We start from the raw sequence: 23,969 nt of genomic DNA on the forward strand, positions 1-23,969 counted from the left end.
TTCTGAGAGCAATGAGAAGGTAGATGTGTGTTTAATCACCTCAACGAAATTGGCCTCTCAGACCAGACTGAACCACATGTTACACATAAAAGAGAGCTTTGTTGCTGCTCATATTTCAGCATGGTTACACTACTCTCTGGTGTGGTCTGGTTGTGAAAGATAAGACAGACGCCAGCCACAGTAAAAAACAGAATTTATTGGAAAAACTCAGGTTTACTGTCTCTCCTTGTTGTGCTTCTTGTTGTTGGCTGAAATGTTACCGTGTTTTTTTTATTAAGAGTCTAGGGGAAAAACTCATTAAGAAAAAGTAACCCGTAAAAAACAAAGCAGCTGTGATTGTGCCTATCTGGTAGTGGCTCCATTTACGTCTATGACTTTTTAAGGCTTTAAAAACTTTAATGTCTCTTTTTGTTCAGGCTCATCTTCCATTTGCTGTGGTTGGAAGCGTTGAAGAGGTCAAAGTGGGTAACAAAACCGTGAGGGCCAGACAGTACCCCTGGGGTGTTGTGCAAGGTGAGAACCATTTAGAAGCAAGATAATGGCTCGGGGTGTTTGTGTGTCTCTAGCAAACACAACAGTAAGTTCATGAAGGGGTCAATGAATGTCCAGATTCCCTTTCTCGAATGAATGGAACTAAATATTTTTAGCAATAAGGCAGAGGGATTTGTCAAACTGTGATATTTGCACTGTTATCCTTGTGGATCTTAAGACCTGTAACACATCTCTGACACATTAACCTATGTATATAAAAAAATGTTAAGTTTGAGTTCAGTTCCATTAGAATGGGTTCTCCATGAAACTCCATCTTAATAATTATTTAATAATTTCCTGTTTTACAATAATAAATGTAATACTAAGAAAAGATTTAGCTAATCTCATTCCAGTGTTAGTCTTGACTTAGCATCAACAAGGGTACACATTGTAAGAAAATTCAGCAGCTTGTGGTGGAGTGGCGAGTGCATCCCACAGTTTGCCTATTTATTTATACCCGCCCTGTTAATGCCAAGTGCCCTCCACAGCTGTGAGTGTGACTTCATGCAGAGTGACACTGTGAAATGAAGGGTGAGTGGGCAGGGATCGTTTTGGGAAGTTATCAGTGTGTGTTCTTGTGATGTGTAGGGTGATATCTTTCTCTGTGTTACTTTTTCTCTGCCTTTGTGTTTGTGTTTATGGCACACTTGTGCATCTGCATGCATATGTTGCCATCGGTCACATCCCTTTTTGTTTTCCACATCTTATTCCCCCGTGCTTGTCAATTAGAGTCAACATTTTAATTTAATGTCACGCAGAGGTCTGCTGTGAGAACATTACTGCTCAGATGGGAGTTCTCAGATATCCCCCCCCCCCTCTCTCTTGCCCTTCTTTCCTCGGTTTACTGCTCTTGTTTCCTCAGCCCCTCTTCCTTTCCTCCCTCCATTATCCACTGACCGTTTCATTACCCAACCCTCTGCGGACGTTGTAGATAAAGCCTGCTGTCTCCTGGGGACTGACTCTGTCAATTTACATGAAGCTGAGGTTCACTCCAGTAACAGACAAAAAAGAGCAATCTGCAGAAAGTTTTCTCAGCTTTACTGTGAGCTCTTTCCTTGTGATTTGACTCCATCATAAAGATATCGTCATTATTTTAGGGACAGTTGTGGTTCAGTGGTCGTCTCTCAACCGGACGATTAGGTGTTCGATGTGACCCATGACCATTTTACTTTGTCATTTTTCAGCAGCAAGTAACTTCAGGTAGATATTAGATGGTCTGGAACTCTGCAAATTTGCAAGATTACAAATACAATTAAAGGGGGGGAAACGATGCAAAGGATTATAAAGCAAATTATTTCATCTTCGTTTAAACAAACAGGAAATGAAGTGGAAACATATGGGACCTGAATGTCACTTATTATCTTATTATATTGCTGTATTTAGTAGGTGCAACAAAAGATCAAGAACTAGAATCTACATTTTATGATTATTTTCGTGGAGCATTCAAAGATAATAGTGTAAAATCTAGAGGAGACTGACATCTTGTGTATAAATAACTGACAATACACATTTCTGAAACCCCCCCTTTGTATCGTGAATGTAAGTTTTTACTTTGGTTTTGTTTTTATTTTTGTCTTATCTAATCCACCATGGAATCTCAATCTAAAACCAAAAAGCAGAATGGAATACAAGCAAGCCTCATTGCTTTAACCAGTACTGCTTGTAATCAGATGGCTCACCATTTATTCAACACACTTTGTCACAGTATCTGAGCACTCAGGCAGAGGAAGACAGAAGTCTCAGTGTTTGACTCCACTTGGCCGGCTGAAAAGAAGGCCTGTGTCAGTGGAAACCGTTTTAGATGCCAGATGTCATATAGACGGGTTATGGTAACCTCTTGAAGAGCCATGGGAAATTTCCAAAGACTCCAGAGAAGACAGAAGAAGGGCTGTCTACTGACAAAAGAGTAATTGCATGGCGTTCAAGTGTGTGTGTTTATCTTCCCTCAGGATCTTGTTGCTCTGTTATCTCTGAACTCCAAACATCTTCGGCATGAAGAGGATCTCTCGTTAGGGTTGAATGTAGTTAAAAATGGCACAAAATTAAAACCATATTTGTAATATCAATATGAACCATTATTGTAAACAAATGTTACGGAAAATCACAACAACAAAAAGTTGTTTCTAGGTACATCAAACTATTTTCCACAGGCATACATTAAATTTAACAATATTTTTACGATTTGAAACATGTAATGTTTTAAAATTTCTGTTTGATATGGTCAATGGCATTTTGATTTTTGTGAACAATAACAGAACAATTTTTTTTTTGGCCCTAAAATGATGTTTCGGTTGGTCAAAATGGTGATCAAGCATATTTTCTGGGGTAAATTTGTGTGATTTCTCAGCGAAACTACCCATAACTGTTATATTGATTATGCTGCGTCACTAAAAATATGCTAAAGCCTTGACACACTAACACATAACCGGATGAAAGACCAGGAACAAATGGGCAGTTTGTAAGTTAAATAAAAAGAACTAGGGGCCGGACCGTGTGCAACATGATGTGTTAATGAATTTTCAATTTTCACTCCAAATTGTATTACTTTTTGATATTCACTGTTAAATTTGCAGCCATGTAGTCTAATTTTGTTCTCATGCTGCAGAGCCCTGTGCTCAGATATCTTCAAGGCTCAATGCTGCAGTAAGTCAGAGGATTGGCCCGCATTCAGCCCTCAGCAGGGGGCCCGTACAGAAAGGCTATTAGATGCCAAATGAACAAGCAATTTCAGTAGTCTGGATGCAGCCCCAGAGAACAGCTCATTCCTGTTTTTAACTCAAATATTCCCACTAATGATGTGCAGTCAGCCAACAAATGTAAGTAGAAAGTAACAGTGAGTGATTTAGACAGCTGCATCACCACATCGCTTTGGGCCAGAATGTGTTAAAGTAGGCGAGGGCAAGTTTGTGCTTATATTTTCTTACTTTTTATTCTCGTCTAACAAAGAGAAGTATTATGAAACTGGATTGTTTGGGCCCTTGAACATTCCATTTTTTTAATTTTTAAACTATGGTATGTAATCATGCACTGCAGACTCCTATCCTTGCATTTTCCATCTGGGGAGCTAAATGGCATGCTAATTGGGCTTTCAGTGTCATTATTGCTGCCTTTACTTCCTCTTAAATCCTAAATACAACATACATGCCGTGCTTTTCCACTGTTAACCTTTGGGTTCATGGCAGATGCTCCAACCACTTAAAGACCATGTGCCTTTACTCTGCATGGGCCCTTGGCCACATCACACACCAGCTCTGGGACCATAGAAAAACTCTTCAGTGTACCTCTCTGAGGTTTGCCAACAGGTTTTATCACGATAAATTCTTGAAAAGGGAAAGTTATAATTTTTTTTACAACACATCTCTGTTTTAATGTGGCATTGTTGCTTTTTAAGGTAAGCCAGCTGACGTATCGCGTTGTACACTGGATAGACGGTGAGCGAAGCTGTGCTCAAGGATTTTAATACTTTGCAGACATTTGGCATTTCAGTGGGCCAATATTTAAAGAGAAGATCAGGCATATCCAATCTAAAGCAATTTAACAACTTTCCACATAGACTATAAAGGTATTATGAGGTTTGAAAATGGCAGAGAACTTACTGTCTGGAAGGGAAAGTTCAGTTTTGAAAAGGAGGAGTGCAGAAAGTAGAGCAGAAAAGCTTCTGACTGCAGCGTGTCTGCAGGCCTCAAAAAGTCTTAAAACGCATGGAATTAAGTTTCCTCATAAAAGCCTTTGAAGATATTAAAAAGTGTTGGATTTAATTAAAAAAAAACTTTTACATGGCGTTTCAGTCAACATCAGTCACTATAGCAACCACTGTCAGTACTGCGAGTTACAATGGGAACATGGGAAGCTCTTACTTTTACATTGGAAAAATATACGTTTTAGTGAAAAACTCACGTGCATCTGTTATTCTACAACTTTTAAAATCAGTCTCACGTCTATTATCATTATTATAAATTATCAACTTTAACTTCTTTAACATCATCAGTCCTCCCAATTTCCTTACCATTTTAGTTGCTAATGTTACTACAAGACGGATCAGTCTATTATCATACTAAGCTGTTTCTGCTTGTACTACACATACTTGTACCTTCATAACTGACATTGTATCTTTAAGCCTACATCTATGTTATTCATTGCTCTTCCATCTCTTTCTTCATCTCCCTCAATCCCCTCACAACTCCAACACAGTTTTGTCAGATGGCTGTTCAACATGACTCCGGTTGTGCTTGAGGTATCTGCCTCTTAAAAGTGGTTATTTCTTGCCACTTTGCTCACTGTTGCTCAGGGATTTCTCTTTTCATATTTTAACCAAATTGTTTCATCCAGACCATATTCTAAAAGACCAGAGATTGTCCACGCACCCTGCCCACTTGCTAACCTTTCATCTGGACTCTTAAAAAACTTTTTTTTTAAAATCATTATTTTAATTTCCAGCACAGCGGAAATTGTTTTAGTTGGAGCAGATGAGGTGACCTATGAGTAAAAAGGCTTCATCAGAATGGAAATGACGCCCAGGGCACATTCCCCCTCTGCTGCTGTCAGTCTGTTAGGCAGGAAATGCTTTCTGCCCTTTCCCCACCATGAATTAATTTAACTGTTTTGACATCAAACTAAGGGAAACTTGTTTAAGTTGATCCTGAGAAAAACAACTGAACAATTTGAATTGAGCGTAACATTCTGCCAATTTTTAACAGTAGTTAGTTAGAAGAGTGTGATAGATTGGCTTGCATTAAATTTATGAAAAAATTGGATTTCTTCCCTGAAGTATGTGCTCACTCCTTCACATTCCTGACGATTTGGTATGATTTCCTGCTTTGAGAGAGGAAGGGAGTGAGACAAGGTGACAGATGGGGTGTTAAAAATAAATAAGAAGCAGTAAAAATGACAGCCAGGCATGTAATAAAGCAAGAAACAAAGCTCCAAGACATGACTGCATATTGCTTTGCTTACCAGAGCTCATTAACACATCTAAGATCATTTTCAACTCCAATACATGGAGTACATGTGTTGGAAATGATGGAGTGATAAACTGACCTAACCCTGGTGTTTTCCCCCCTCTCCAGTTGAGAACGAGAGTCACTGCGACTTTGTCAAACTGAGAGAAATGCTAATCCGGGTCAACATGGAGGATCTGAGGGAGCAGACACATGCCCGCCACTATGAGCTGTACCGACGCTGTAAACTGGAGGAGATGGGCTTTAAAGATACAGATCCGGATAGCCAACCATTCAGGTAGGCGGGATGAGAGAGTGTGAAGAAGAGTCAAAACCACAGAGATACTCAATCGCTAACGATGGAGAGAATGTGTCTAGTGTTTTGGAGGCGATACCTCACCCATCACTGACGTTTTCTTCACTCTGTCCTGTCTTTTCTTCCCGCCAGTCTGCAAGAAACATACGAAGCAAAGAGGAAAGAATTCCTTGGAGACCTGCAGCGTAAAGAGGAAGAGATGCGGCAAATGTTTGTGAACAAAGTTAAAGAGACGGAAGCAGAGTTGAAAGAAAAGGAGAGAGAGGTCAGTCAACATCCATTTATCAATATTGAAACTTTAGACAGAGTCAGTCCCCAAACTTTGTATACATCTTCACAATAACAGCCTGATGTCTTTTTGATTACAACAAACAGGCTTTTGTTGTCAGGCGCATGCAGTTATGAGTGTAATCCCATAACACAGATTAGCCAAAAATGTAGCTGGTAAAGTAAAAGTGTTTTTGTTTTATAATGTGTCAGGGGATTGTAATTAAACCTGTAAAATGACTCCTTGCATGGTGATTCTGTTCCCCCTAGCAGCATTCAGCGTTACTTCGATGTAATGGACTTTGAGACTGATTCGCGGTTAAACAGTTACAGCTATGTGTGCACCTGAGTGCCCGCCTCTCTTCAGCTCTGCTAAAGCGCCAACGGAGTGCAACGCTAGCTAATGTAGACAGTCAACCTGCACCCACCACACAGGGTCCAACATAAAGCACGAAAAGTTCTCTCAAAAGGTTCGATCTCAGGAAGCATACATCTGCCTTTTGTTTGGCTTGATAGCTAACCTTAGCTTTGTCACAGAACAGATTGAACTGTTAGCCAGATAATTCAGCAAAATACTGTCTTAAGTGAATGACACACATTGTATCAACTGCTTATGATGTCAAGATACAAGTCAAAGGTGTATATCTTCTGTGATGATGTCTGTTATGACACCACACTTGTTATAGATAACATTTGAAATTTCACCAAGTACCTTGGTTTTTATTTGTGTTCCTGTTCTTACATCTCACTCTCTCGTCTCTCCTCTCCTGTCCTTTTGTCCTCCCCCATCTGTTCACCGCCACCACTTGTCCTCTCCTCCCCTGTCAGCTGCACGACAAGTTCGAGCAGCTGAAGCGGATGCACCAGGAGGAGAAGAGGAAGGTGGAGGAAAAGCGGAGAGACCTGGAGGAGGAGCTGAACGCGTTCAACAGGAAGAAAGTGGCAGCGGAGACCCTCTCCCTATCTCAGCCCCTCAAGAAAGACAAGGATAAGAAAAAGTAAGCAAGCCATCTTTTCTGAAACCCACTCTACTCATTCTTCTTTCTATTGCACAAATTATATTTTCTTTCTATTGATTCTGTTGTCGTTTCATTGGGTGCCTTAAATCCTGAGATGATCTCCTCTTGAATACTAGTTTCCTCTGCCTCTTTCATCCCTTCTCTTTTTTACCTTAACCGCCGTTGCACATGTTAAAGCAGAAGGGTTCTGTTAAGTCCTGAAGCAAGGTGTCACATCAGTGAGCCTTGTGCTTGTCCACCTTTCTTAAGCAAACAAACATTTCAGCTATTGTCCCTGCCTGGCATCATCAACTAGCATCCCTTTTGTCCTGCCCAGCATGAACATTTCCTTTCACTCTTTTCTTTTGCGACGCTCTAATTACTCAGGAGATTCACAGGGAAGTCGGTGCACCCACCAGGACAATAGGAAGTTCAGTTCATCAATAAGTGATACAGAATAACACTCATTCAAAGTGAACCTGATGTCTTATAAGGCTTTAATGATGCTGCTTAGGGACACACAGGTGTGACTACAATGTAGCTTCTCATGTTTAAACATATTGGCCATTCATCGTTATATTTTTCTTAGCACTGCTTATAATTTTCCAAGTTTTTATACTTAATTCACTCACAGTCCGCTTTTGGTGTCTCTTCAACACTGGCACTGTCTTTATTTATATAGCACTACATTTATAACATGTAGCGCTGCATGAAGGAGAGTTTTGAAAATACAAAATCCTAGTGCAGTTTTTTGATTCAGGATAGACCCCTTTGTTCCAACTAAGAAACATCTAATCTCATACTACAGAATATGTTAACAATGATTTACATCCAAATAGTGTTTGGCATGCATCTGTTTCCACTTTAAAATACCAGTTTACTTTTAATGGAGCTCTCTTTTTTTGCGTGGAGCTCTCTTGCATTGAGTGGTTGTAAATTCCTGCCCCTCTTCCAGCATATTTATTTTTCTCAGTATTTATCTGATAAAATAGGTGAATCGATAAGGTAGTTAGAAATATTTGTTCTGAATTCAAAGTATTTAGAAAAGACAAGCATACCACTGTAAATGTATGACTTTAATCTACTGTTACACTTCAGACCTCTGAAATCATTTTAAAACAGAACTAAATATGTGAAGCTCATAAGTCTGGGAGATTTGAAATCTTAAAAAGTATTCCACACAATTGACAATGCTATACAATGACATGAACTGAACAGAAGTACAAGCTGTGGTCCTCAAGTGTGAGGCTTGGAATGCATGGAAAGACATGTGGCTCCCCCTTGTGGCTGCTATCAGACTTTGCTCTCAGTGCTGCCTAAGGAGACTGGACTTCCATTTTGTGGCTCTGTGAAGACATTTCCCCATTTTCTTTGTTTACTTCTCATTCCATACATCTGCCAAACTAACTCATTGTTTAACTATCTCCAGCTTCCCTCAGCTGACAAATGAACTACATTGTGTTTAATGTAGTTGTGATGCTGCTTTCTACTCACTAACACAAGCACTGCTGATTCTTTTGACTGTAGCACAGCTTTAACACTACTTTACAGGTCACCTTCAGAGTTTTCGTTTTGTTTGAATCTACCATTCATTATTCATTGAATTTATTTTATTTGTTTTTCATTTTCAGTTAATTTATGGGCGCTGTAGACCCTCCCACACACAACCATGGACATGTCCTCCATCATCATACCGACGAAAACATCAGTTTATGTTTGTTTATTTGTCTACTTTTGTTTGTTTGTTTTTGACATTCCATCTTGACATTGTGCACATGGACCAAAGACAATGAGGAGGAGGATGACGTCACAGGGGGAGAAAAGAGGGAAAAGATGGTGAGAGATTTTGAGGAAACAATAAATTCTAAGAGTGGCCATCTCATTTATTCAGGATCTTTCATTCCATGTATGACTTTTGGACACTTTTTTTATATATATATATATGCAATTAACTATGTTGTGCTTTATAGATGTTTTTCCATCAATTACTCACACAGAAACAAGATAATACATTTTCTGGGTACTACAGTTTAAGTGTTGGGGTGTTGGGTATTTGAACTTGTATTTACAAATCATTAAGGGTTCAAGGACTGACATTCGAATGACTCATTAGAGAGACTGTTAAATCCAGCCTTTCCTGATTTAAGGAACCTGAACAGTTTGATCTGTTGTGTGACTGTTAACCTTCTTGTAGTTAGATTGAGAACATTTGACAGTAGAGAGATTCCTTATCACTTGAGCCAAATAAAACATTTAAATAGCGTAGTGTCAAGTAATAAAACCGAGTACCTGTATAGCGTATATATGACTGCCTATACTTTAGGTACTGACATCCTAAATCGTATTCTAAAGTCTTAATAAAAACGTATGCAATATTTCGGTGCTGTTTCATATTAACTCAATAAATGTATGTGAATATTTTCAGGAGCTTACCCAGCTTTTTATGCAATTTGTACTAGTTTTTGAATAAAATATTATTGTAAGAAGCACATAATATGACGGTGTACAGTGATGTTACTATATTGTGGACAAGTTATTATGTTGTGAAAGTGGACACGCACAGAAACATGAAGCCATCGTACAAACATGCAGAGAATTCAGGAGATCATACAAGCCTCAGCTCGCTGTTGGAGAGTTTACACTCAAAGACGGAGAAGAGAGAGCAGCTGTGTTTACGGTCTGTCATTGGAAATAAATGCAAGAAGCCCCATCCCGACTTTGATGTGTCTCTCTCTCTGCCATGATATGTTTGACATTATTCATCAGGGAAGGAGATAAAAGTGAAACACAGGCAGGTGAAGACACTTACTTTGTCACACACACACACACACACACACACAGAGAGGCTGTTGGGCTGTAAGCCAAACAGCTGTCAGCTTCAGATGCAGTGTTTCCTGTTTGGTGCAGAAAAGCTGAAAGACATTTGCTCAGTCTTTGTCCTGCTTTCACCATCGTGCTGCTGACCTCAGCGTGCGTGCGTGCGTGCGTGCGTGCGTGCGTGCGTGCGTGCGTGCGTGCGTGCGTGCGTGCGTGCGTGCGTGCGTGCGTGCGTACAATGTGTTTGCCAGAGATAGAGAGGAGAAAGTGTGCTTGTGAGAAGGACAAATATGTCACATTTATTGACCTAGTTTGTCTTTGCAGGATGTGTGAGAGTGTGTGTTTGAAAAGTGACATTTGACCGGTTGCTTTTTAGTAGTGAACACAAAGTGTGCGCGTTAACACCGACTGCAGCTGTTCCTCATTTCACCAACAACAACCGCTTTCTCACTTCATCTCCATTTCCGTTTTTTTCATTCTTCCTTGAAAACAAAGAAGTTATATAAATATTAGTATTTAAGAAAATAAATGCATGTGTGTGACATTTAGAGTTACTAAACTTATATTTCTCTAACAAGTCGAAACTTTTTGTGGGTCAAACAACCACTACAAGTTTATTTATTGATTTGTATTTTCTGTTATAGTAACGTCCCTCTGATTTTTGATTTATTAAACACAGACAGAGGAAGTCATGGTACAGTATTTAGATCTGCCCATTGTAATGGTTTTCTGTTTACTCTGCCAGCACTATTATTATTCTGCCCACCACCTGCAGAGCCCACTGGATCTCATCCAGCAGTACAATCTGTTCAAAGCTCTCTGTTCCCTGTCCTCTAGTGCACCACCAAAACACTCTGCTTCCACAGCTCAGTGATAATGACTGTCTGACTGTCTGTTCTACAGACTTTACATACAGGACAGCATGAGACACGCAGCCCGGCACAGGCAGGAATGATGAAGACGAGGAAAGTGTTTCAGTGCTATAGTTGACAAACTAACACTGAAAGGATGAAGTGTCTATATTTTGTTAAGGCAACTTAACTGAACCAGATAACACTGACTCCCATATCAAGTTCACAGCTAGGCCGAACAGAACAATACTTTTTATGTTTAGTATAAAGTATTGTTCTGTAAGATATTGCGTCCGGCTTGTTAATCATATTGGAAAAAAAATGAAGTAATGTAGGTATCTGTTAATGAAGTTACAATTTTGCAATTTAAGAAAAGAACAAGGATAAACTACAGGTTATGTCCCCAGATAGAGAGCTTTTAATGTATGTTTTTATCCAGTTGACATTCTTCCTTTAGCAGACCTGTGTAAGTGTGTTCATACAGATCGCTTTTTGATTTTCACTGAAATGACTCGTGAGAATAATTCATGAGGTAAAACAGATTCCACCAGATCAGGTTCTGATCATAGCATTTTGGCTTTTGTGGATGAATATTCCAAATTAATTATATTCATCAACTTTAGGTCACACAGTAAAATATGTTGATATACTATAATTTGAGCGAATTCTAAAACGTTATGTCGTTATGCCTGCTCTCTTAAATGTTGCGTAATGTCATCAAAATAATACACATAATCTGGATGCTTTGAGCAGTGTTTAGTTTCATCATGTTTGATTGCCAAATATTTGATGCAGGAAAAAAAAAAAAGATAATTTAGGTGATCATCATAGACACCTTACACAGTAAGTCTTAACTTACTTTAACATCGTCAGACTCCAATACACTTTTCAAAAGGATCATGATTGGGGCGCAGGTGGTTGAGTGGTTAGTTTGTTCTAACCCATGTACAGAGGCTATAGTCCCTGAAGCGGGCAATTTGAATTCAACCTTTGTCATTCCACGATCTCATCCAACCTTTCCCACCCTATCCACTGTCCTGTCTCTACCGGCACAAAAAGAAATGCAATTTGTCCTAAGGAGTTTAGTCTAGGATCTTTGTTTTTCTCTCATGCTTTTTCAAGTGGTAAAGGGCTCGCAGTTAAACCATAAATGCACTATGTATAGATTTATTTTTTTAAATAAACCAAGTTTAAAAGACCCCAGTAGTGTCTGAAATCACTGTAAAAAAAATATCCAATATTGGCCAGACAGAAGGTACTGGGTTAACTTAAACCAATGACAGTTTTGTGTTCATGTTTCCCAGTAACACCTCTGTTGTTTTGGTTATAAAATGAACACAAAGACAGTGTTGATCTGATCTATATATTAGGTGTCATATTCCTGAGAAGGCAGTTTTTTTTTCCTTTTGTTGCTTCATAACTAAAGATCCATTGACTTGCAAAACCACAGCAGTGCTCATTTCTAGCCCAGTTCAGAAATGTACTAAACTATGCAATTAAACAAGAAGGTCACCGAATCTGAAGCCTGTCAGAGAGGCTGCAAAATTAACATGAGTATAACTGATATTTTAATTCACTGCCTACTGTTGAAGTGCCATTTATACAAAAAAAAAAAAGGTATAAATTGTGTTTACAAGGGAACGCCTTTTGTCACAGCCCCTGAGCAGTGTGGAGCAATGCCAGAGTTCAGTGAGGACCAGGCTCCGTTTACTCCTTCAGTTGTTATTGAGAAGATAGGACACAACGAAATAATAGTAAGGGGGCATTAGAGTCAAGTATCCTGCTTACATTCTTCCTGAATCATACCGCTATGTGTCGAGTAAAGAGCATGCTCTGTAGAAAATCTATAAATGCTGAACTGACTTCAGACCATTAACATTACATGACACATTTAAGGACAAAATAAGGACTGTATAATCTTATTATAAAAAATAAATAAATCATTAATGTATTGATTCTGTAGATTGCTCAAGGACAGTACGTCTCCAGACATTAAGAAACTGGAATTACATTTTTCAGCACTTTGTAAACATTTGTTTTTAAAGGTGCTATATAAATAATTAAAAATCAAAGTTATTATTATTTGATGCAGAACTAAAATGTCCCCCAACTTTTTAGAACACTTTTATTTTTTTTATTTTTATTTTTTTAAAAAGAGAAAAAAAATACAGAAATACTGTTTGAGACTTTTTAAGTCGTAGCTTTATTTCTGTGGGTGACCAAACAATAACATATAGCTGCCTCAGTATATGAAGGAAATACAAAGTAAAATGCTTCATATTGGTCGTTGGTGAAATGACACATCCAAAAAAACTGGATGAATTGAAACTGACAGTTTAAAAAAGAAAAAAAGAAAAAAAAAGAGACAGTAACCAGTTCAGATTGTAGATCAAATTGCTAGTTTCCATCACAGTTATTGTGCCTACAGTCACAGACTGAAATTACAGATGTGTTTGCTGCCTGTCGGCTTCGACTGTTTGGACAAACTGTTCATTTATCAGTGAACATTAAATAAAAAGTTATTTTTTGATACATGATATTTTGCCAGTTCACATCAGTCTGCTCATGAAACTGACAGCAGCTCTGTCAGCGGCTGATAACAGAAATAAAAACAGGGTAAATGTTTCCTAATACTTCATGTTGTAATCATGCTGCAATATATTTTAAATAAAAACACAAGTAACCCTCAGATAACTTGTTTATCAAAACAACCTTTTTTTTTGTCATTCTACTCTAGTGTTGAACTAACCTCCTGCAGATGCTCTCGTTTGATATGAAAACATCAGCTGCATAAAGCATAACCAACAAAGGCTGAAATAAAACATATTTGCAGCATTAAGTTATGAAATTAAAGCCGTTTATGAAAAGTTAGCTTTTAAAAAATAACATTGAAATAGCACAAAAAGGGTTTGTACAAGTGAGTTAGAGATTCAAATAATAAAAAAAACTTGTAAAAAAAAATAGTTATTTGCATTAAAAAGCATGCCATAATCTCAAAGTGCTATGTGGAGGAACTTGTGCACCAAGACACTCCCAAACAAACAAAATCCAGATTAACTCTCAAACATAAGGAAAAAGCTTCCAACACATTAAAAAAATATACATTACAAACTGCTTAATCCTTATCATTTACCTGCAACATGTTAAACAAAAGATGATAAATGGAGGTTTTTAAAAGGACAGGTTGGTAAAAAAAGAAAAAGTAGAAACAAATATTGTATTTACAAAAGAAAGGAAATGTAAAGGGACCAATAAGGTCGCCTCAAGGAGACACATTAGTGTCTGTTCAGTTAGGCTCAAAGACTCCCAATCATTTCTTCTCAACTGCACAGCTCTCACAGAGAAGAGGATATGGTCCAGAGGTTTCACTTAAGCACTGATCCATACACAACTCGAGTCATTTCCCACCTTGAGTCATTTCGAATATAGACAAGTAACAGAAAAGACTGAAATAAAATCAAAATCAGCACTCGACCTGCTGCCGTCAATGTGTCAAAGGTGTTCCTTTGGAACGCATGATTGAGACCCCAAGTGCGATTTGAAGTTTGTAACATTGTCACTGTGAAATGGAAGCACCGTGCACTTGTAAAAGGTGGTCTGTGTTGATTCGTGTTAGACTAGTTGACAACAGGATGCAGTGGTGGGCACGGCGAGATGTTTTTCTGCTGGGAATTGAACAAAACCATAACATCGTCACCCTCTGTCCCTGGAGTCGTCTCCTCGTTATACAAACAGCCAAAACCGTCGTAATACTCATCCGACTCCCCCTGCACATAGCAACCCTTCTGTGCATGCCTGGCGCGCTGTGTGGGGCTCCAAGCTCGCTCCTTGTCCTGGATCAGGGCGCTGTCGAAGATGTACACGGCATTGGTTGGCAGGGAGAACTCAACGCTGTGTAGGTACTCGTCCACCATCTCTTTGCAGTGGATGAACTCGCCACTATCAACCTGGAAGAGCCAAAAGATAAAAAAAATTAATGAAAAGCTGTGAACATCAAATTTGACAAGCTTAAACCAAGTTTTTTTTTTTTTTTTTTTTTTAAAAGGAACGATTAAAGAAAGATTTCTTGGGATGAACTCTGAAGGCGATGGTGTGGATTTGCATGTTAAGCAACAAAGTATGAAGTTTTCATCTTTCTATATCTGATGACTCAGGACAACATGTTGACAACATTTTAAACTGAGTCAGCATTTTCAAAGCTTTCTGTGTGCTTCGGTTGGAGTAGATTAACTTTCCTGACAACGTGTTAATGTACAAACCTGCACTCAGATGGTAACTCTTGGCCTCTAACTCCTCCTCTTGAGGGCAACTGAGTGTGAACCTAATCTATGATACCATACCTTACCAACTCCATACTACTAGTCTTGATGCAATTATTAACATGTAACATGAGATTTCAAAGTGTGGCTTTGGACATCATTTTCTGGTTATATAACAGACTCTCTACAGAGAGACATTTTTATCCATGTGTTCAGAAACCCTTCACAATGGGAAACAGAATAATTATTTGTAGACATGCTCTGATTTGGTGCAGTGTCCTTTGAGGATAACGTTGCAGTCATGTCAGACAATTTCAAAGATGCCAGCTGAGTGTATCTACTGAAGCAATTCCAGAAAATACTTCCAACTACGAGTCATTTAACCACTCAAACTTGTAAGAATGGGCCCAGATTTAATATGCCACATTTGCAGGGCTATGTTTAAATATTTGGCAGTTAGCAGTATAATTTGCAAACTACCACAATGTGTCTTTTTTAATGTGGTTTATTTATCCAAAGTGACCTCCAGTATTGGCAACAAAAAAAAAAGACGCCAAATCTGCAATGCAGTAGGTGCAAAAGTTTGGAAGTTGAAACGGAACAACAGGCTGTTGACAAATAAAACGAGGCCTGCTAACTTAAACCATCGTAACATATCCATGAAGGGTTGACAGTTAAGACTCCCTCTGGTTTTATTATTCTCATCTCTGTGTCCACACTGATGGGTCAGCGCTTCCTTCACCATTTGTGTGAAGCAGAGGCTCAAACATGTTTCATACTTTTTTTTTTTCCCCTCTCACTTGAAACCTTCCCTATCCAACAGTTAGCCGTGTTAGGGGAGGAGAGATGGCCCTGCCCACTCAGGGATGCTGTTTGTAGAGGCATTATGGTGGAGTGTTATCACATCAACATATAGCAACAACATCAACTGGATTGGAAATTTACTTTAAGCCCAAGATTGATAAAAATCTGATAGAAATTCACAGATAATTAAATCGAAACACAATCATTGAGAAGAAGCCCTTACTAGAGGGCCTGTGCGTTTCTCTTACCTGTGATTTCTTCAACAGATCAGTGAAGACAGAGAACCAGTCGGGTGTGAGCACCTCCAGCTCCAAAGTGATGATGGCCAAGGCCAACGTAGAGCCTTTGAACTGCCAAAGCTGGTGGCAAGCCATACAGTGCTGCACCTGTCTGGTCCACAACGCTGCTTGGAAGCCAGGGGGCGTCTTCTGATGCTCCGACCTAGCGGGACCGGTGTCTGTTGCCAAGTCCCAGCTGACGCCGGAGCCGAGCCCGATGGACGGAACAAGGTGAGGGTGGCCCGAGACGATTAAGGCGTGGAACTACACCGACGAGGAGAAGAGAAGGAAGAGGAGCGAGACCAAAACATTAGCATAATGATGTCATGTTTCCTCATAGTCCACCACTCCATCAATTCCTGAACCCTTACCTCTACTACCTTATTTCAATATCACATGTACCAGTGCCATCTAACCATGTATATCTGACTCATCATTTATCCCGTTGACCAAACCTCAATTTGTATCCACGCAGGACACTGTCACAGATTCTCTACTCTGCTTTAGTTGTCATTTCCGCATTAAAAGCATCCGTGAACATCCAAACATAAAGCTCTGTGCAGGAAGACACTACGAGCGACGAGTAGAGAATCTCACCATCAGGTTTTATTAATGGAGGGTCCAATGTTTTGCCTGAGTAATTAATAACCTGGTTAATGTTGTATGGCATGTGCAGTGCTTTTCTGTGTTCTCTTAAACCTTAAATCACAACCTGAACAGGGCCTAATGTTTAAAAGGACACCGTTTAAATTTCATTAAAGAGGTTATTTCTTCGTCACATAATGATTGGAAACCATCTGATGATATCAAGACACGCAGGCTAGCTAGCTATAATGATTGTTGGCTGGTGAAAACCACTGACTAGAATTCACAACACTCTTGTAATTTTTGTTATGTCTTGTTTTCATTCATGTTTTTTGACGGCTAAACTGCTTTACTTTGTCACTGTAGCAAAAGAAAGCCATGGGGATAAAACAAACAAAAAAAAAAAAAGGTAGATTCAGCAATATGGTGAGGAACAGTTCAGCCCAGGCCCCTTCTTCCTTCTGTATTTTCATTATTTAATTAAAATCGGGGTAATGTAGCAAAGAAAGGATAACGTGTATCATGATTCAACCGTCCTGATACTGTCACAGATTGTGAAGATATCAGCATCATGTGGCTGGTTTTACGTCAGGTTTAAAACATATGGAAAGGCAATGACAAGGCATCTCTGTATATCCTTGTATTTATTGATATAAAAGTACCATAGTGGCTAGTCTGTGACAACCTATTGATAGATTTTATTGATTGCCGTTTTATAGACATGTCGAATAATTTAGAAATGGGAAGGCAGTGGATTTCCTTCAGGGCAGGGGGAATGTATTGTGAGATACTGAAAGTATTTATTTGAATAGTATGAAAAGAGAAAGAGTCTTTATTTTATTATAGTTTTTATTAATACATTATGTCTCTTTATTTTCAAAGTCTTCGATTTTTGTAATGTTAGGACGATAATAGATTTACAACACTTACTTCGCACACATAAACCTAATACACTATCACCGGTCAGATCCATGAACCAAACAACAGTTGAGGTACTGCCATTTTTTTTTTTACTTTGCAGAAGACACTTAATCAGTCCAAATGTGCCAAGACAATTTCTATGACAGTTTTATGGTTTGTGGCTTCAGTGAAAAGGTAACAATCCACCAACTTTAACATCACAAACAAAGCGCTGATATTGATTTGTTGAGGTTGTCTTTTAGCCTGGGATGAGATTCTAGACTCACAGAACGCATGACAAGACTTCACTGTTAAATATATATCACTGTTCAATTTATGTTCGAGGAGATGTGCATCAGGAATTTGGTATTCCCTAAAAAAAGGAACAAGTGGTGTCAATGGAAGTCCTTGTGCGGATCAGTACAATGTGCTAACTGTTTGTCGAGAAAATTATGGGCTGTATTCATAAAGCCTCCCACGGCTCGTCTGTGACCTGTTTCGCCTCTTATCTCACAGATGTTGTTTTTTTTTGTTTTCTTCTAAAAGCACTTTCTATGGCCTAACAGGAATCACAGGTTAGAACAACTACCATTCAAACTTCCAAAACACTACTTAACTAATCACAGGATTGGGCTCGACAACATCACTGACTTTCAGTGGATTGCTGTCATGACACGATAGTCGTAGTGTGCTGTTGTATGGATATACATTTCAGGCAAACTTGAGTTAAACGTTTAATTATCTCAATAGTCGACAGTTCTGGAATCTATCAGAATGTTGATTAGATATTAAAGTGGGACCCAAGTGGTGGACTGAGATTTTTAATCAATAGAAATTAACAAAATGTGTCACTGAAGTTAGTTTTACATGTGTAGAGTTCACCATCTAAGCAATAAATATATTTTGTGTAAATTTGCTGCACAATGATTTTGATAGAAAATGTAATTTAACTGAGGTTCTTTGTAAATCCCACTCATATCTGCTGAAACTGGCCTGTGGCAGTATACTTGTAGTTACTGAATTTTGTTCTTCACACCCTAGATGACTTGTTGTTCAAGGCTTTATGAATACAGCCCTGGGCCCCAACAGCATGAGGGACCAAAATGATGTTGTGTGTAAATGTGTTTGTTGACAGTTCACTCAGTGCGTCAGGCTTTCGGCAATGATTTATGAGGGTTTAACAATTAACCGTTGTGAATGGGTCCAAGCTATGAAACTATGATGTGCCATAAACCGAATAACACGACAAACAACAAACTTGGCTTTGACAATTAAAAAAAAAAACTGTCTCAACGATTCACAACATGGTATAGATATGCCGATGACGTTCACATCTCTGGAGAGTTTGAGGTTTAACTGTAGGGCTGCAGGTTAGAGTTAGTCAGAAGTGCCTTGGCCTGATATGCAACACGCCCGTTATTTTCGCTGGCAGCTTGCAAATGCAGTCTCACATGGTTTGAGAGATTGCTATGCTCAATTCAGATTTCATGCTGAAATATGTTTTTTTTTTTTGCTTTTAGTCCAAATATGCACAATTCTGGTAATAGGCCTAAAATGTGGTTTACATGCCAGTTTTGTCACTTTTGCCCCTGAGGCTGTAGATAGCTGACAATAAGAACCTTCAGAGAGGAGATAGACCTTTATTTATCATTTAAACAATCATGTGGTTTTCTGGCAGTTTTTGTGGTAAATTAAAAGCAGGGGTTGTTTTTTTTTTTTTTAAATCTGTTCCATGAAATTTGTAAGCCACATCGATTGAATTGTCTTTAAATGCTAAGCAGGATGTTTAAGGCATTTATTCAGAGCTGAGATCAGGCAGCATTATAGTTTTTTTTAATTTTTATACGTTAACTTGGTTATGATTCATTGGAAAACCAAATGTACCCAACATAGCTCGCAGAGTCGTTAATTGTATTATTTGTTTTAGAGAGAGTCACATATTTTATTTCCCTGCTTTGCTACAGGGATTGTTTAAAAACAAATTGAAGGTCACACTCTGACCAAGACTGAATGGAGCGAATTAATAAAATGGGCACAATGAGTCAAATTTAATAAATGCACAATCTCTATCAGGACCAAGTCTTTCCTTTGGGTGCAAGTGTTTGAGATGGTTTGTGAACACTAACTTAAGGCAAATTTGATGCAAAAGCATGATGGTTTTTATGTGTGCTTTTGTACTGATGTGTCTTTAGGCAAGACCCGGACCTGAATTCACAAAGCATTTCAAAGCCCAGCCGGCTTTCTTTGAGACGCTCTGCTGACCAGTTCAGGTCCAGTTAAGAAAAATAAAATTAAAAAAAATGTCATGTTTGCTCTGTGCTAAATTCTGACTTACTATGTGAATGAAGTCGACTGGTGTTGCTGTGTACAAGTCCCAGTGCAGCTTGTCTAGAATGATCCTCTCCATGCGAAGAATCTCCGCTGTTGAAAAGTTGCATCCGCTCTGCACAACCAGGTCTGTAACAGAGCCTATTACCTGTTAAACAGAAACGAACAAAGAGAAGCAAAATAAACGTATTGTTTTCAAATAACAGTCATGTCTGTGTAGTTTTTTTCCACCACAGCTTTTATTTTGACAATGTTGTTTGTAACATTGTTTCATCAGGAAAATTCTACCTCATCTTCCTCATTGATTTTTGCAGCCAGGACCAAGGAGGTAAAGGAAATGCATTTCAGGTATTTTGTTTGGGCCTAAAAAAGAAATGGAGAGAAAGGATGACTTTCACTGCTTTAATAGATTCTTACATTTACTCATTTAATTCAGGAAACATGCACACAAGTGATTAAAGTATATCAATATGGTTTAAATGTAGTAGATGGAGTCAGGGAGGACATAATTATTTATGCTTCCTTGCACACTAGTAATAAAAAGCTAAATGTGAAGTACAATGTAGTAAAGATATTGTCTAAAGCTTGACTATGCATCCATTTGTGCAGGTGTCTACTGTACATACTGAAGCAAATGGGTGTCTAGATAAGAGACTGTGAACCTCTATATGCTGCAGCTTTGTACCTTGACAGTGGACAGCAGTCGGTTGAGGACACAAACTCCCAGTGCAAAGGTCTCTGGACAGAACTTGAACAGCCTGCTCATCTCACCGAGCCAGACGATCATTTCTTGGTGTTGGGATGAAGAGATGTCAGCGCCCTGAGCGGCCAAAGGACGCATTCATTGGTTAAACAATTGAGGACGAAGCGTGAAGACATTTTTGAAAAGCAGCTACTCAACAGCTTTTGGACTACTGCGTCTGGGTTTTGACTCTATGGTATATTAAAACATGCTGACAGAGAGCTTTTCAGAGCCTGGAAAGTGTGGGTTTAAATTGTATATTCAAAACTACAAAGTTAAAGATAAACAACAAATATTAATCACTTTCATATTTTCATGTAATTACTTTCAGAAAAGCTTCATTAGGCAAAGCAAAATTTATTTATATAGTGACAAAGGGATAAGAAACATGAAGAGTGCATATAGAAATAATTAAAACAAACAATTATAAATCAAAAGGAAGATCAAATAAAAACAGAATAGTAAAGTATTAAAATACAAGTATAAAAGATAAAGTGCAGCATAATAGATGAAAATTATTCAATAAATGGCACCTGGGAAAATACTTTTTTTTTTTTTTTTTTACGTAAATCTTGTTATGGAGAAGTGCAGAGTACCCCTTGTCTCACCTGGATGCGTCCATTCTTGAAGACAGGTACCTTCCAGAGGCGAGCCTCTCTCACCAGCGCCGCCTCCAGTAGGGTGACTAGCCGGCAGCTCTCCACACCTCCTGGGTTCTTCATCTCCTCCACAGCACAGGCTAGGCTGCACCGAGGTCACACACACCTGATAACAGAGAGGAAGGAGGAAGAGAAAGATAAGAGACTACAACAGCAAAACCAAATATGCACCTCTGTCTCATGAAGACTGTTCCTGAATGTTGAACTTCAACATCAATTCTTTCAGCTGTTTTATCCTGAGAATGTATATCTATTTGATTGATTTGAATTTTTTTCCCCCCACACTTTCATATAAAAAGGAAAATGTAATGAATATAGGAAGTTTAACATTGTGGATGGTGCACCCTCTGATGTAACAAAACGGGTAAGACAACAACAAAGATTTTATATGAAAGACAGTTTGATGAGGTCTAGTCCACTTTTTGGTGGATACACAAAGACAACAGTTAAACATTTTCACGAATCTAGAAGTACAAAAATCCTAACAGATTAACCCAAAACAGTTGCTTGGGCAATTTATTTCACTTTGCAGACGAGTTTAGGCTTGACTTAACTCATTTGTGTCGGGTTTGGGCGCCAGTCAGTGACACGGTTCTGCTGAAAGAACAAAGTACGCACCAGGAAATACGTTTCCCAGCTAAACAACGCAATTTCAAGACGTTTCGAGCAGGCAGCGCAGGTTTGGGAGAATCATAATTTATGCAAAAGCTTTAAATGGTTTGTAGGACTTTGCATAAATCTGCTGTGGGTGAAGTACTCCACACAGGATCCAGGCGGGATAATGGGCTGCAGCTGCTGCAGCCTCTTGCACAGTTACAGCTGCTGCACATTTGTTTTTGTCTTCCTCTTTCTGTTTTTTTTTCCCTTTGCTAAACAAGACTTACCTCTTCGATTTTAAAAGCGGGGAATCCTTTCGACGGCAGGTGCATTTGCACGGGTTTTAAATCAGACCATGTTTACGTAGAGCAACAGTCAACAAAACACAGTCGGGTGCTGTTAGAGAAAACAATCTCGTAACGAAGCGTTTTCAGGCGTAAAAATGGGGAAAGCAGCCGCATTATATAAAAAAGAGCGAACAAAACAAGGAAAGAATCAGCAAAATATCCAAAATAACTCTTTTTCAGTTGCGAAATACGCGCAAAAACAAGAGGCAGGAAGCAAAAAATCAGGCAGGATTGAGGGCAAGCTGTGTTTTGAACGCTCTGGACTCCGCCCCCGTATGACGTCACTCCGTCTGTACAACAGAAATGTGTTAGTGGGTCAGTCATACGGGACCCATCACACAAAATGGTCGAGCTTTCACTGGAAATGGAAGATTTCGACTGTGGCTCTGAAGAAAAATGTTTGTTCAAACGATGAGTGAGAGCTATACACCAACGCTTCTCTATGATGTAACACTTTGTATGTGAAATAATGCTGCTGAGACACAGACGCCTCGTCCAGCAGCAGCACCTCCCCTCTCAGCTGGAAGTTGTTTACGTGCGTGTCTTGACTCTTGAAGGCTGTAGTTTATCATAAATTAACCATTGGTATCACAAAACCCACATTGACCCATCATTTTGAGAGTATCTGACTCTACAGACGTTTTCTTTGGTATTTTCCTTAATTGTCTCTCTTTTCATTTCAATAAAATTAAAGCAGCTTTAAAAGTCCCCTTTTCTGAAATAAGTCAATAAAACTCACAAATAGCAGTAATACAATCAAACTAGCACATTAAAAAGTACAAAAAACTTTAAATTATATTAGCCCCAGCAATTAGCTAGAAGTTTAAAGCATACCTCAACAAATGAAATGCCACCGTTGTCTCAAAGTTTCACAATCCTTAATATAACACTTTCGCTTTCATTTTATTTGTCCCTGAAGGGCGATTTGTTTTGCAGCAAGGCATTCAAAGGACAGAAAAAGACAGAAGACAAATACATTTAAAAAGCAAATGAGGTCAATGTAAGAGGCACTGAATATAGTAACCTTGGAGAAACAACAGTGATCCTTGACTGATGCTCTTAGCAGCTTCCACTTCAGACAGAATAAAGTCCTGAGTCAACATGAAATGTTAACATGATATTCACCACTAGTACTACAATAACACATTTTAACACTATGAAATACATACCATACAACACCACAAAAATATTAGCCTACATATACATAAGTGAGTATCTGCTGAGAATGTTTCCAACACAAACGGACGACAGTGACACAGCCAAGCTCACATACAAACTGAAACACAACAATAGCATCAGCCTGTAGCTATTGCTTTTTTACAAAGGGAAATCCACACACAAATGCCATGACTAAGATTACAACATTATTAATTTCTCTGTTTTTAGTTTTGCAGGTTTATAAGTTAACATAACAGGGTACGAAAAAGGGAATATATATTAAAGGGCCATTTAAATGAAGCGGAGGAAGTTCACTCAAACGTCAGATTTGTGAGCTTCATCATTGTTATTGTTGATATATGACTGTATTAATAGCTGAATGTTTGGCAGCACTGTAAGTCCAAGACAATTTTCAAAGTCAAAATTCAAAATTCGTATTATTAAGGCTTTTAATCTGCCTGAAACCTGCCAGTGATACACTGAAGGAGTCCAGCAGTCAGTTATAGAGTATTTCATGCGGCTTAATGCTGAGTAACCTTTGGGGGTCGGACAGCTTGGTGCTCGGACTGCAAACTGTGCCGCAATGCATGCGTTA

The 23,969-nt window shown here is 38.8% G+C and overlaps 2 protein-coding genes across 3 annotated transcripts in view; one reads left to right on the forward strand and one right to left on the reverse strand.

Annotated features, from left to right (window-relative positions):
* Positions 1 to 16,322, forward strand: part of septin8a (septin 8a) — a 37,630-nt gene extending 21,308 nt beyond the window's left edge. Inside the window, exons 6-10 of one of the 2 annotated variants that reach the window (XM_020638324.3) lie at positions 417 to 513; positions 5,598 to 5,766; positions 5,917 to 6,049; positions 6,880 to 7,049; positions 8,681 to 9,759. In XM_020638324.3, coding sequence (XP_020493980.1) covers positions 417 to 513; positions 5,598 to 5,766; positions 5,917 to 6,049; positions 6,880 to 7,049; positions 8,681 to 8,684 — 573 coding nt within the window. In that variant the 3' untranslated portion in view covers positions 8,685 to 9,759. Of the gene's footprint in view, positions 1 to 416; positions 514 to 5,597; positions 5,767 to 5,916; positions 6,050 to 6,879; positions 7,050 to 8,680; positions 9,760 to 16,046 lie in introns of those variants that run through there. The other variant, XM_020638323.3, reaches the window with a different exon arrangement.
* A 3,117-nt stretch (positions 16,323 to 19,439) lies between these two features.
* On the reverse strand, positions 19,440 to 22,477 carry ccni2 (cyclin I family, member 2). Its single transcript, XM_020638325.3, has 5 exons — positions 22,157 to 22,477; positions 21,222 to 21,378; positions 20,557 to 20,691; positions 20,160 to 20,234; positions 19,440 to 20,019 (listed from the first exon to the last, which is right to left on the reverse strand). Exons 2-5 carry the CDS (start codon positions 21,333 to 21,335, stop codon positions 19,810 to 19,812), a joined length of 534 nt encoding a protein of 177 aa, XP_020493981.1. The 5' UTR covers positions 21,336 to 21,378; positions 22,157 to 22,477; the 3' UTR covers positions 19,440 to 19,809.
* Positions 22,478 to 23,969: the final 1,492 nt, after the last annotated feature.

This window comes from Labrus bergylta, chromosome 14 (genome assembly GCF_963930695.1).
Source record: "Labrus bergylta chromosome 14, fLabBer1.1, whole genome shotgun sequence".
NCBI lineage: Eukaryota > Metazoa > Chordata > Actinopteri > Labriformes > Labridae > Labrus > Labrus bergylta.

Bases quoted from the DNA above. Each gene is read 5' to 3' on its own strand.
- ccni2 (XM_020638325.3), bottom strand. From the start codon at position 21,335: ATGAAGAACCCAGGAGGTGTGGAGAGCTGCCGGCTAGTCACCCTACTG. The intron at 20,692-21,221 runs GTGAGACAAGGG...TTGGCCGCTCAG, and splicing joins TCAAGAATGGACGCATCCAG to GGCGCTGACATCTCTTCATC. The intron at 20,235-20,556 runs GTACAAAGCTGC...TTTCTTTTTTAG, and splicing joins GACTGCTGTCCACTGTCAAG to GCCCAAACAAAATACCTGAA.